The sequence below is a fragment of the Akebia trifoliata genome, chromosome 4, assembly GCF_017979445.1.
Source record: "Akebia trifoliata isolate Shusen 1 chromosome 4, ASM1797944v1, whole genome shotgun sequence".
Taxonomy (NCBI): domain Eukaryota; kingdom Viridiplantae; phylum Streptophyta; class Magnoliopsida; order Ranunculales; family Lardizabalaceae; genus Akebia; species Akebia trifoliata.
In genome coordinates, this window is record NC_141378.1 from 8930814 (window position 1) to 8945322 (window position 14509).

The 14509-nt window shown below is 32.4% G+C and overlaps 1 protein-coding gene across 1 annotated transcript; it reads right to left on the minus strand.

Moving 5' to 3' along the window:
• Window positions 1-7307: 7307 nt before the first annotated feature.
• Window positions 7308-8625, minus strand: OFP7 (ovate family protein 7). Its single transcript, XM_086439191.1, has one exon. The coding sequence runs from the start codon at window positions 8463-8465 to the stop codon at window positions 7410-7412; it is 1056 nt and encodes a 351-aa protein (XP_086295317.1). The 5' UTR covers window positions 8466-8625; the 3' UTR covers window positions 7308-7409.
• Between the last annotated feature and the right edge of the window lie 5884 nt (window positions 8626-14509).

The following is a 14509-nucleotide window of genomic DNA, read 5'->3' on the forward strand; positions in this document are numbered from 1 at the left end:
TCTACTTATGATCATCATGGAAACCTTATTACAAACATCTCGAGTGAACTAATTTTGATTATTCATTTAATTCCATCTCAACTTGTATCTGCTAAACGTGTTTCACCAACTGACTGTTTAGTGACTAAATTATTTAATGGGCACTTGACATGTTGAGAATTCTTTATAGGTCAAGAGATGGCTATTTTTCTTTAATTTTGCATATCATTCCTTGGTTCATACCAGAATTAGTGAGATTGATAGTTTCCCTTTTTCTTCAACAAAATAACATAATAATAATTCCATTCTTAAAATTCAGTAAGTAATCTTCAATTTTGAAATTATAAATAATTTCATGTCAGTTACTTTCATTAATTGTCACACTTAATGTTACATTTGCTAATCTTGGCCTTAGGGTGTTATTTTGGTAGATATTAGGCATGTCTTATCCGAAAACCTTACTGAAGGAAATAAAGGATCAATATTCATTATAGGAGGTGGTGTGGTGAAATTTTTGCACCAGACTGCTAAAATAAACATTATGAAGGGTGGAGATTTTTTTGGGGTGATTTAGACAGACAAAGTTGTGGTAAATATTTGTAATACCTCTTGTGTTTCCAAACTGATGACAAACCCCTGACTGCAGGCTTTTCTAATAGACTAATAGAAATATTATTTAAATATAAATAATATATGGAAATCATAGCTTTTTTGGGTAGCCTCAGAAGAAATAGAAAATCTACTTAAATAGCTTTGACCACGCTAGGATTATTTCTTAAATTCATATGATACTAGAATCATAGGTGTTAAAGAAAAAAAACAGCATGGGAACTAAAATAATATTAAATATAACATAGGCTGATTTAGACATACCCCCTACATTTTTTTTTGAATATTAAAAGTACCCCTCTATGTTTTGATATTGATGACATGCATCCCTTGATCTTAATCTTCTAAATAGATTAAGGGAAAAAGAGTCAAATGCCCTTACTTTCAACCTTTTGTCAAAAATTCAGATTTTTCTTCTTATAACTAATTATCTTCGAGTTTATATCTACTCAACTTAATCTTCAATTCATCTTTTTTTGTTTTTTTTTTTTTATACGTATAACTAATCCTTTACATAAAATCTTAAATTTTTCTATCAAATTTTTTTATTATTTTCAAATTTTAAAAATCTTATTTGTTTTTTCTTCTCAAAACGAATCATTTTCAAGTTCTTTTAACCTATTTTAGACTTTTTCAATTTAAAATTTCATTATATTTTATTTTACCTTAAAAAAAATATATCTTGCGTTCATATCTGGAGGTTGAAGACTTGAAAAAGCTATAGTTGATGAGGTTCAAATATTTTTATCCAAAGAGGTTGAAGATGATTGGTGTTAGAAAAAAATTTGGGATTTTAACTAAAGGTTGAAGATGAGGACATTTGAGTGTCTTTTTCTCTTAGTTTATTTAGAAACTAACATGATGTTTTTGCATGTCATCAATGTCAAAACATAATAAGGGTATCTCTAATATTTAGTAAAACGTAGGGGGTATGTATAAAATCACCCTATAATTATAAAATAACCGAGTTTCCCAGTCAACTCTTTGAGCCAGAACAAATGAGTTATACTATTGCGTCAACTCAAAATTCAATTTTTTGAAGTTGATGATTAATCATTGTTTAATTCAACGGCTAGGAATAAGCATTGATTTTGGATGTGGGAATGATAGGTCATTCGTAGACTCTGAAGTGATGGAAACAGAGAAAAAGTAGATGTGGTGGAATAGAGCATTTTTAGTATAATTTTTTTAGGGAGTTAAAGAATCTCTGCTTTCGTATACAACACTGCACCCCTACTTACAGTAAATTTTACATTCTGGTCTCTGCAGATTTAATTATCGGCCTCTGTACTTTTACCCACTGCCGAAGCAACCTTTTTAAATGGACTATCAGTTCAGTTCTCTCTGATAAAAAAAAAAATTAAAAATTAAAAAAGTCCAAATATGACAAAAGGTTATTTGGTCCTAAGATGTACTGACCCAAATATATCTGATTGGCGGGTCTCGTATTTATCAAGTAGTTCTTTGACATTTGATCAGTTTAAGAGTGTATGATCTTCGTAATATTTTTCTCTTTGTACTGTATATTCTTAATGTGATTTTTGACGATATTAATTAGATATTATAAATAAAAATGTGACGATAGAAGAACATTTGAATTAATCAATTTAAACCCAAAACGATGGTAGGGATAAGTTATTAGGTGCCTTAATTATTAAGTAGATAGATCATCCTGGTTATTTACTAAAAAGGTCAAGAGTCTTACAACTACTTAACAACTAAATCACACTCTTCAGATGAAGGGAAAAATCTCAAAATAAGCAGTCGATTTCAAAATATCGATAGAATCCTCTTCTTTGAATTACCTGTGGCATATCGAAAGAACTATTCCTAAATTTTGATGAAAAGGTAAAGGTCTGAAATAAATATAAAAAATCATGTGTCATGTTCTAAAGACGGTTCTATTGAAATTTTGAAGCAAATTGCCCGCTTTAAAGTTGGACTCTCAAATGTGAGCGAGAAAAAGTATTCATCAAGGCATATTTTCTTGATATGGCCCAAAAATTAACCAATTGTCACGGCATGATTCATAGCATTATGTATTAAAGTCTTGTTGGGAAGCACCTCGTCAGAATTCAGAGAAGTTTAGGAGTATTATATGTCTTGAACTGTTTATCTCAAGGTGATTCCTCACAATCAAATATAATTCTTGAAGGCTTTTGATGGTAATAAAAACACTGAGAACAACAGAAGTGTATTGTCCTCTATAAACCTATTGTTGAGAAAATGAAGAAGAGAAAATACCACGGAATTGAGAATTATTGAAGGGTACAACGAGTAATAATCTGTATGATCTTCGAGAAGAAAAACACCTTCGCTCCACTTAAAAAGATGTAGGTGTTATTGTCTTTCTAATGAATCTTTCTTCAAGTAACAATAGATCAATTTGTCCAACATTGTATGTTCTCTTAAAATCAGCATTCTCTATAAAAAGAACTTATTTTCTATAAGTTTTCTAATACATATTACCTTCTAAATTTAAGTTAGAGGAATGACATTAAAATTAGGGAGTTATTTTATTTGATTAATAATAAATTCACGCAGTAAAACATACACAGTATGTATGTAGCTGACATGAAAAGGTCACATAACCATTGATCTTTTTTCCTTGTGTATCAAAAAAAAAAAAAAAACAAGATCTATGGTTTTGTGACTTTGTTACGTTAGTCGCATATAGACCGCTTATGTTTTGTCGCGTTAATTTGTCACGACTTATTTTATTTTTGTTTGATACTTATTTTTCTTTGAACTAGTTGTTAATCAACCAACTACTCTAAAAGACCGATTTGTTAGAGTAGGGGAGAATTATGAATATAAGAGGGTCGCTAGGTTTAAATGGGGTATGACTCACCCGACAGTGGAAGAAAATATACACTCAACACTCCACCTTACCCATAAGGGTGAAAGATTCGAACCCGTGACCTATACAAACCAACACTCTGATACCATGTTAATCAATATTAATTAGGATATTCTACATTAAAAATATTAATAAAGTGAAATATTTATATATTATACTAGTTTTTATATCTTAGTTGATGTAATATCTATAAATACCCTATTAGGATTCATGTAATATTCATCCAAAAATTCTCAAAAAAATAAAAATAAATAAATAAAATCAGAATTATGTAGGGTATCAGAGCTCAAGCTCCTCTGAGCACATCGATTTTGGAGCGTAGTTCTTCGCGATGGCGCCACCGCCATAGCCGGACCTAAATAATTTTGTTTCTGTTATTAGTATTTAATTTTTTTTTCAATAAAAATATCGCATTTCTCTATATTTCTACAAACTCTATACTTGACAAGTTAAGGCCTCACGATCTCGATTTTCATTTTATTTTAAATATCTTCAGTGGGAGTTCTTGTATTTAAATAACATGATCCTTATTTGTATGCTTATGAGAGAGATCATGACAGACCTGATTTAGTGGGTCATTGATTCTGACAAGCTAAAAAATGAGCAAGATGCGATAGTGATGAACTTTATATACAAACAATGACCATCATCAAGTTTGATCGAACGTTTGTGACTATCCACCATTAAGTATTTCATGAAATTAAGAGAGATTATTCAATTAAACTAGTTACATATTATTTCTTCAAAAAATCATGCAATTGCGGGAGAGTGCAAGAGAATATAATGCATGAGATACATTATATCATTATCAATGTATCTTATCCCAAAAGGAAGGTGGTAATGAAAAATAATTAATGTAACAATATTAATTAAGATATTCTACATTAAGAATATTAATAAAGTAGAATATTATATAGGAAAATGTTCAGCACCCAACAATTTGCCCAACATGTTTTTGTCCTACATGGGTTAGAAGTTTTGGAATGGACTGATTTTTGGTGAAGATGATCTCTATGGTGAGGAGATCATCCTCACAAAAAATCAGCCCATTCCAAAACTTCTAACCCCTTGTTTGCAAGTTAAAAAATCGTGGACCGTCCATTTCTTATAAACCATTTGTGATGGGGTTAGAAGTTTTGGAATGGGCTGATTTTTGATAAGGATGATCTCCTCATCAAAAATCAGCCCATTCCAAAACTTCTAACCCATGGAGGACAAAACATGTTGGGTAAATTGTTGGGCAAAATATTGGGTGTCGAACGGGACCCATTTATATATTATGCTAGTTTTCATATCTTGATTTATATAATTTCTATAAATATTCTATCAGAGTTCATGTAATATTCATCCAAGAATTATCAAAAAAAAAAAACATTCAGAATTCCATTTTAAAATGATTTTGGTAACCAATAATAGCACGAAATCCATTGGAAATATCCTACAAATTAAAATATCCTAATCTATCCGAGTGGGCACCCAAAATCAACCATTTCATATATATATATATATATATATATATACGGCTAAAAGATCACTCAGAATCTAAAGACCTGAAAAAACGAGGACAGCGAAGATTTTGAAAAAACTCTGCAATGATCTGATCGCTCGAAAAAAGAAAAAAAGAAAAAAATAAAAAAGAATCGAAATGACAAAAGTACCCATACTTTTAGAATGTGATATCTTCTCATGCCTATAATCTCTTATGTTAAAGTACGCACATACTCACTCAATCAGCACGCCAGAAGGTACACTATATATAATGCAGTCTAAATGTTTGAAGATTTCTCATGATTCAAGGATCCCTCATCCCAACAATATGCCACGTGCTGCTTATCCCGTGATCTCTAACATAAAAAAAAATGTTCAACTCCTTTTCTTATAAAGTAAAATAAAAATTCTATTGGCATGCCAATTTTTACTCTCAATACACCAATCCTTTTAAAATTGGGTGAATTTCTATTACGTTAGAGCATGAAATTCCAAGTTCCGCATAGTGTTCATTTTAATTCTTAAAACATGTCTTCGTTATTTTTATTACCTACGAATTTGTGAGTTTATCACTTTTAATATTTATAAATTCGTACGTATATCAATAAATTCATTTGAAATACATGTTTTGAGAATTAAAATGAATAATGTACCAAAATCAAAATTTGGATATAAGCTGTGCATGTTTTGAGAAAAATCCCTTTAAAATTAGAGAGATTTTACTGTCACACCAAATTTTGATTATACCATACCAATGCATATGTAAATCACAAAACAATTAACACATATTTGGGGTGGCGTTAGTAAAAGTTGGCCTGGTAATAGAAATTCTCTAAAATGTAAACACTACATATAAATTGGTATGTTGATTGGGAATTCCATGAGGATAGCAGCTCTCTCTCTCTCTTTTTTTTTTTAATAATATATATATATATATATAATAATTAATGTAATCATATGATACATTTTGAAAATTCTTTGATGCTTAAGTGGGCATTATTATATATAAAGAATTAAAATCTAATGAATAAAATATGAAAATATTTCCTCTATTTATGAATGTAATTCTCATCTTATTATTAAGGTCTTTATTATTATTATTTTCCTATTATAATCACGTTAGTCATGATTTTACTTATCTCGCTTTCATTAATTCCAAAAGTATAGTGAGAGATCCATCTCAAAATTACATTACTCAAGACATAGATCAATCTACTATGAGATCAGTATCCTTAAGACATATCCCATGAAGAATGACCCACGAACTAAATAATGTCACTAACTAACCCTTTTAATTGGGTCTATGAGATCTTATTGGGGAGATGAACTTCATCGTAATCCTATTTTATTCAAGATTCTAACTAGAGGTGAAAATTCTTAATATGACTCGAGATAAATCCTAATTCTAATATTGCCAATTTCACATTGTTAAGTTTTCTTTTAAAATAGGTTATGTTTTCTCTAGAAATGACATAAAGATCTTAATAATGTAAAGATAAAAAAAAAAAATAATTTTTTGTCAATCGACATATTCCCCCATACTCTCCTAACGTGACATGTGCATAGAATCATAGATTTTTTTTCTCGTGATACATAATTGTATATATTTATGGGGTTGTGCAATTGTGTATCTCAAGGAAATATCTATGGTTCTATGGGGGAGTAAGTTAGGAGGGGGAGGGGGGGGGGGTCCGATTATAGTGACTAATATTATCTAGTTGTTGAAAAGTATCCTTTATATAAGTATCACCGGGATATGTATAGTTGTGATCTGCATAAAATTTTCTTCTATCATTTCTCGACTCGAGTCAGGGCTGAGCCAGTAAAGAGCTGGTGGGGGCAATTGCCCCCCACAAAACTTTGAGATACCCCTATATTTTCAATTAAATACATGCCCCATTTGTCCCAACTCCCTCACCTCTCTCCCCATTTGCCCTCATAACCCTCATCTTCCTCTAATTTTTGCCCTCACACCCTCACCTCCCTCCATTCAAGTTCTTCAACTATACATCTAATGATAGTTTGCCCCCATTACAAGAAAATCCTCCCTCCATTCAAGTTCTTCAACTATACAGCTAATGATAGTTTACCCCCATTACAAGAAAATCCTGGCTCCGCCCCTGTCTTCAGCTATTTGCAATATAAAGTCGTAAACTCTCTTGAGTTGTTTTGTAGGTCCAAATTAACTCTATAATTTTTTTTTTAATTTCAAGTCCATCTTCAAAATATTGACACTTTACTTGTTAACTTGGATAAGAAATTATAAAAGTCTAAAGGTCAGGGATGCTACTCTAATTTTCTGTTAAATCAAAGGAGGCGTACCTAAAAATAAGTAACATTTATGATCCCTTTGTAAACCAAGAAAACTCAATACTTAAGAACCCATTAATTTCCATATAAAATTATAAATTGAAATAAAATAAAAAACATATTTTCCATTTTCTTCTCTTCATCTTCTTCGAAGATCTTCATCTCAAACAAGTCGATTCAAAGGAGATTTACAGAACAAAACCTCCCAAATCTCTGCAAACGCTTCGACAATTACCCTATGATGGTGACGCGAATTCAGAGACAGAAAACAGTGCAAAAGCTGCTCCAATTCTCTCGCATCGAACATCTGTTTCTCCAAAATCATCTCCAACATCGAACGTTTGAAGTCCTCATATGGGTCTTCAGATTTCTTCACAATCGCGAAACTTTCCTTCACTTTCCCTTCAACCTTACACGGCATCAATCTCTGAAAAACTGACAATCTCGCCGGTGACTCAGATTCCGATAACGAAGGGTACGTCGTCGTTATCTTCCCTCCTTTACTACTCTTCGAAGAACAACGTTTCACCTTTCTGACTCTCTTCAGATTCTTGTTCTTCTTCTTTCGGTTTGAATCGTTAATGGTTGACTCGCGAATCGTCGCTAAGTTGGTACCGAATTCGGAAGAAGAATCAGTAGAGAAGGTTCTAGTAGATGAAACTAGTGTTTCAGTCTCCTCATCATCGCTGCTGAACCAACCTCTATCCGCCGAAGAAGTACTTAATCGAACCCTAGCTTTCGATTTCTTCTTTTTGTTTCCTTGTTTAATCTTCTTCTTCGTCTTCGTCTTGTCAGTCGCCGGATACGGAGATAAATAGCTTTCGGAATCGCCGGAAACTGACGTGTTATATATTTTCCGGCGAGGGGTGGTCTCGTCTTTTACTCTTGCGACGACGTGCCATTTCACGTCTTTCTTCCATTGAAACTCGGGTGGTGATTCAGTGGTGTCGTCGGATGTAAGGTTGTGTCTGACTGATTTTGATCGGCAACCACAGCCAATTGATACGATGGCAGATGACACGTGGCGTTTGAGAGAAGAGTGGTGGGACTTGGGTGGTGGTAGGGCTGGGAAATCGATGTCGATGACTTTGGGGTTTACTGGAGAGAGCTTGAAGAAGGCTGGTAGTGGGTTATCTGGAAGGGTAGAAAGGTCTTTTGACCTACAAGAATGGAAGGTTGGGATCACTCGTGACAGTCGAAACTTGAAACGTTTCCCCATTTCTCTCTTCTTCTTTTCCTCTCTCTCTCTCTATCTCTCTATCTCTCTTGTGTTGTGTGTGTGTGTGTGAAGTCTGAACTCTGAAGAGTGCGTGAGAGAAGAATTTAAAGTGAGAGTTAAATATAAGATTTGAGCCGGCAGTGCCAGGAGAGATAAAGCTGCTTTCAGAGACGACTGGGTCTTTGGGACCTCAACGCAGTCCTTTGACGATTTGAAACAACTCGAAACTCACCGAGTCAAACAAACTAATAAGTAAGAGTGCTGATTTTGTAACTCAACCTGACAGGATAACTCAAAAATTCTCCAACGTGGCAGGTGCAGCAATCATAGATTTTTACCCTCGGGATACTCCACTAAACATGTTTTATGGGGATGTACAGTTGCGTATCCCAAGGGAAAAAATCTTTGAGTTCGAGTTATCCAATCGGGTTGAATTACAAAAGCATTACAAATAGAAAAATCTTGTCCAATTTTTATTTATTTATGTTTAATTGGAAACCTATAGGTTGTCAATGGATACCCATCTAACCAAAATCAAAACCCCCATTCCAGCACCTTTTTAATTGGAAGTGATTAGAGCCGGGTCTCAAATGAAATTGAATCAATAGGAAGTAGGACTGTTAGGTTCTATTCAATGGATACCTAGTCAGAGCTAGTTTATTTTGCCAGTTCTTTTTATACTATAGAGATATTTAAAAAAAATAAATAAATGCACGTCGTATAAATTTTTTCAATTTTTCATATAAATTATCAATTGAAACTTAAAATGACTTTTCTTCTAAAATTTTGAACCTTTTAACTAAGATTATTTTTATTTTTGAAATAAAATTATTAATTTCTATCTTTTGTATGACAAATGATGACTAAGTTAATAATTTTGTTAATGATATATTAATTTTTGAAAGGAAATTTTTTTTTAATGATTTCAAATAATTTTTTTCTCATTCGATTCTTGAGAATCAAAATCGATGAATACTTGTGATTTTTTATGGTTCTGATTCTGATTCCAATTTCATTTATTTTAGAATTCGACCTGGAATCGAACTAAATATAATGGTTATGGTTCTAAGTTCCTTAGGAACCGAACTGAAACCCCTAAGCACCTGTGCTAAACAAACTCAAAAAAAAAAAAAGATTGACTAATTGCACACCACTAATCATTGGTTGTACACCAATTTTAATTTTAATTTTTAAAATTTTTACAACCACTTTTTTGACCTCTTGATTGCACTTCAATACGTAACCTTTAAGGGTTTAAAGCTTATTCATCTTCCTACAATTTTGTATTCTCTACTCATGCTCTATTTTCTCATGATTGACATCACTCATTTCTCTTTTTTTTTGGAACCAAAGTATTTCTTGCAAAATATTTTGATACTTGCAACTTTGTAAATAAGATTTAGAAATGACCAAGTATTCCTTGCAAAAATTATTGAATCGGCAAAAACTTTTACAAATGTGGTTGACGAAGAAGAAAAAAAATAGTGTAACATTTTTTTATAAATTTTGGAATATAATCATTCAAATGGGGGTGCAAATGGGCATTTTTAAGTGATGGATTGTAATTGGTAATGGGTGGTGTGCAACTAGTTAGTTAAAAAAAAATACACAAATACACTAACCTGACGTGGAATGTTCACCTAGCTATAGATTTCCTCGAGATTCACAAGGAAAAATCTATCTTTTTGTGCAGATAACATGTCAGTTTAGTGTATTTTAGTATATTTTTAGTCAATTTAATATTATTGTTACAGAAATACTGAAGTGATTGCAAAGAGTAGCGTTTCACATGTGGATGAGGAGATATGCATAGAATCGTAGATGGTTTTCTCGAGATACGAGTGAGCATCAACGATTATGTGTGCACCTCCATTTCAACACACTGTCTTGCACAATCACTCTTGGACGATTCTTATTCTTAATAGAAAATTCAAAAGAGACGTTCTAAACTAACTTCGTTCAACACTGAGTTGGCTTTATAGTGGGTAGAGAACCATCGATTTTTGAGTCGTCATAAATTGACTCAAAAAAAAAAAAAACAAAAAACTACTCAACTAACGTGGTATGTGTATAGAACCATGTATCTTTTCCTCAGATTTATTCTTTGTGAGAAAAAGAAATCTATGATTTTGTATACATTCAGCCTTGGTTGAGTATCTTTTCTTGAGTAATCAATTTATCATTATTCTAGATTATCTTAGTCCTTGGAGATATTTTTAGTCCCTTGAAATTGTACAATGAGATTCTTGAACCAAAAGCAATGCTCCTCTTATTAAAGAAAGCGGGCAGATTGAATTATTTCATGAATTTTACATATTTTGAGATAATGCTTTAAAATTATTTGAATGATTGAATAATATAAGTTGATTTTTGAAGGAGAGTTGGTTAACTTATGTACCCTCTTTTTGATATTCATTACAATATTTTGGATTCAAATCTTTTCAATTGAACGCGTTTAAGAAGGATTGATCCACACATCTCATATAATTAGTCCATGGAGGTGATAACTCAAGAGTCGAGATCATCTCGACAAAAGAAGATTATACAGTGGAAGTCTCGGCTCCAAGGATTCAAGTTGTTGGCATTGCTTGATTCATATAAGGAGTGCCTTTGTCAATAAGATTACGAGTATGTTTAGATTCATAGTAGAAAATAGCCGTGGAAGAAAGTAGTTCTTACAAAGTAAAAAAGTAATTTTCTTTGATTTAATTCTTTTGTAAATCATGATTTTTTTTTTTTAATTTTTTTTAAAAATTCAAAAAATTATTTTTTAAGCTATCCAAACAAGTTTTGCATATGCTTGGAAAATGTGAGAGAACTTGACGAGGAAAAGGCCCTTTTGTTAAATATTGGATATGATTCTTATTAGATAATAGAGGTGGAAAATGAAAAATACATAAATTGAACATGTGCAATCATAAATTATCGAAAAAAAAGTATCTTTAATAATTAAATAAATAAACATATTATAAAAAGGGCAACGCTAAACCTAGAGTTTGTGTTATCTTATTATTTTATCTTTAGGGTAAACTCATAGGTACATAACTTGATAAAAGAGAAGCATTTGATCTCACTGATTATAAATTAATGTATATAGAGATATCGAAAACATGTTCTCTACCACAATACCACAATAGTTGAAGACCTATTGTTAAAAATTACAAAGACCAATGATAATATGATGTTCTTTTTTTAAAACACTCCTTGACCTGGTAATTATAGAATTATAAATTTTTTTTTTTGATTTATCTCGAAGGAAAGAATATACGATTCTATGATAGGAGCATACAAAGAATGTTAGATTATCTCAACTCAAATATAAAATCATACCATTGCAATTTTTGGATCCATTAATCATGGGAGTTATACAATTGATCAACAAAAAATACTTAAAATCCAACGGCTATGAAGTCAAATTGATTTTGGTTTCTTATGCATCATTGGTGGTGTCCCACATGGGATTTTTCTTTTTGGGTGTAGGGTCAGGAGAGCACGGGCCATTTTGTTAAACATTGGATCACAAGGCTTTGAAATTTTCAAAGAGGCCAAAATCGAAGCCGCCTTCCAAGGGAGAAAATCTTTCAGGAGAGACAGCCCAGGTGTATCCAGCCGTACCCTAATGAGTTCTCACACATAAATACAACTACTATACAACATTACACGTGGAGTATCCCTCCAAAAATATTACTATATTTTTTCTACAATTAAAGTATTATATTAATATTTAATATTTTCATTTAATGCACGAGGTCTAATCACATGGAGGTGACCAATCAATCTCTGACAACAGTACAGATATTTGACCACGTCATCACTTAAGTGGACAAAATTCCAACAAGTAGCAGACAAAATAGGAAATTCCTTACGTGTCCAAAGTCCGCGCGTTTTGCCTTTTTGACGAGTCTTCCAAAGCTGCAGAAATGAGGGAAAAGTGAGTCTTCACTGAAGCCCTTTTTCACACATTTTTATATGGTGTTAGATTCTAAGATATTGTGCACAAGATATCTTCAATAATTGCCACTTTTTTTTTTTTTTTTTTCTGAATAATAATTGTCTCGTGGCTATCAATTTTTCCGCCAGGGACCTGATCTAGTGGATACTAGGGCTGTCAACGGACCGGATCAGACCATCCTTGCGATCCAATAACTTTGGGTTTAGATCGATACTATAGATTCCGACAAGGATCCAATCAGATATCTTATTGGATCAGATCTGGATTGACCATGTCACGATCCGATAAAATGTTAAAAATCATATCATATATATGAGAAGTGTTTGGGTGTCTTTAAGAGAGTCAAACATTTTTTTTTAAAAATAGAAGTTATAAGTTTCGGAATAAATTGATTTTTTGTAAGGATGATCTAAAAAATCAGCTTATTTCGAAACTTCTAACCCTATTTTACAAATTGAAGAATCGTGAACCGACTAATTTTTTTAAACCTATTTTAAATCACATTTACAAAAAATCAACCCAAGCTAAAACTTCTAATCCATACATTGAAAAAATGTTTGACTCTCTTTTAGGGCCTCCGAACGGCACCCCCCCTCTCCCTCTCTCTTTCTCTCTCTCTCTCTCTCTACATATATATGTGTGTGTGTGTATGAAACATTTTTCAAAATATGGGTTAGACGTTTTGAAATAGGTTGATTTTTTGTGAGGATGATCTCTATAGTGAGGAGATCACCCTTACCAAAAATCAGCTTATTCCCAAACTTCTAACCCTAAATTACAAGTTGAAGAATTGTGTATCATTCGATTTTTGTAAATCACTTTTGATGGGGTTAGAAATTTCAAAATGAACTGATTTTTTTATGAGGATGATCTCCTCAACATAGAGATTATCATGAAAAAAATCAGCTAATTCTAAAACTTCTAACCCATATATTGAAAAAATGTTTGACTCTCTTTAGGGCTTCCGAACGCCACCTTATATATATAGTTTAAATATAAGAAGTTTTATTTAGATTTAGCTTGACCTGTACCTGATCCAATTTTTATTGGATTGAGTTTCGATCTTAATATTGAAGTCTAGTAAAGCCTGATCCGATACTTATCGAATTAGTTTTGGATCCGATCCTTATTGGATTAAGTACCAAATCGACCAAAATCCAATTCAAACTTGATCCATGAACAACCCTAGTAGTTGCTAGGCCAATTTAGTTATTGGGGTTGGCTGAACCCGCATTTTTAATATATCTATTAGGCTCTTACAACTTGTTTATTTTATAGAAGAGAAGGTCATCATTTACTCTACACTCAGTATATATATAAAGTCTTTTATATCACTGGTTTTCATGTTTACATGGTCAGAATCATATGTTTTGCCCACAAATCATTCTTCATTAATCACCGTAACCTAACTCTATCTTAAAATAGAGGAAAAAAAAAAAAAAAACTATTCTTTCCGCAAGTTTCCATAGCCACACCTTCTTTTGACCTCTAAAAACATGATTGGACGTCATACCTATAGACCATGACCTCTAAAAGGCCGAGATTTTAATCGTCCATCGTGACAATCAAGGTGGGCCAACTAAGATTCTTTAAAACACCTTTTTGAAAAATTTAGTTACTTAATTTTTGAATAATTTTAAGCTAATAAAATTTAATATTCATTGGGAGATCCCAGGAACTTAATTAGTTTTTATGGTGTTTCTTAAAAGTTGGGCTCCTTTTTCTCATGCAAACATGGGTGCGCATTGTGCACTCTTGAGGAGCTGAGTTATTCTTCTCTCTTTTCCCAGCATGTGAGTTGAGTTCGAAGTTTGAACTTAAAAAAAGAGTCGACATAAGGTCATTTGTGTTGGATTTGAGTACGACGACTCAGGATTGCTAATGTGGACTTGGTGAGCAAACATTGAAGAAACAAGTAGAGTCCACAAATGAGTGATGGAACATAAAAGTGTGGAAAATGGGCGGTCCCCATTTTTTTATGAGGACGATCTCGTTTTGATAGAGTCCATCTTTATACTTTAAAAGGATCAATCCACTCTAAAGCTTCCAACCTAATAAAGTGGGTTGTGGGAGCAAGAAACACCATGCTTGA

Bases quoted from the DNA above. Each gene is read 5' to 3' on its own strand.
- OFP7 (XM_086439191.1), bottom strand. From the start codon at position 8,465: ATGGGGAAACGTTTCAAGTTTCGACTGTCACGAGTGATCCCAACCTTC.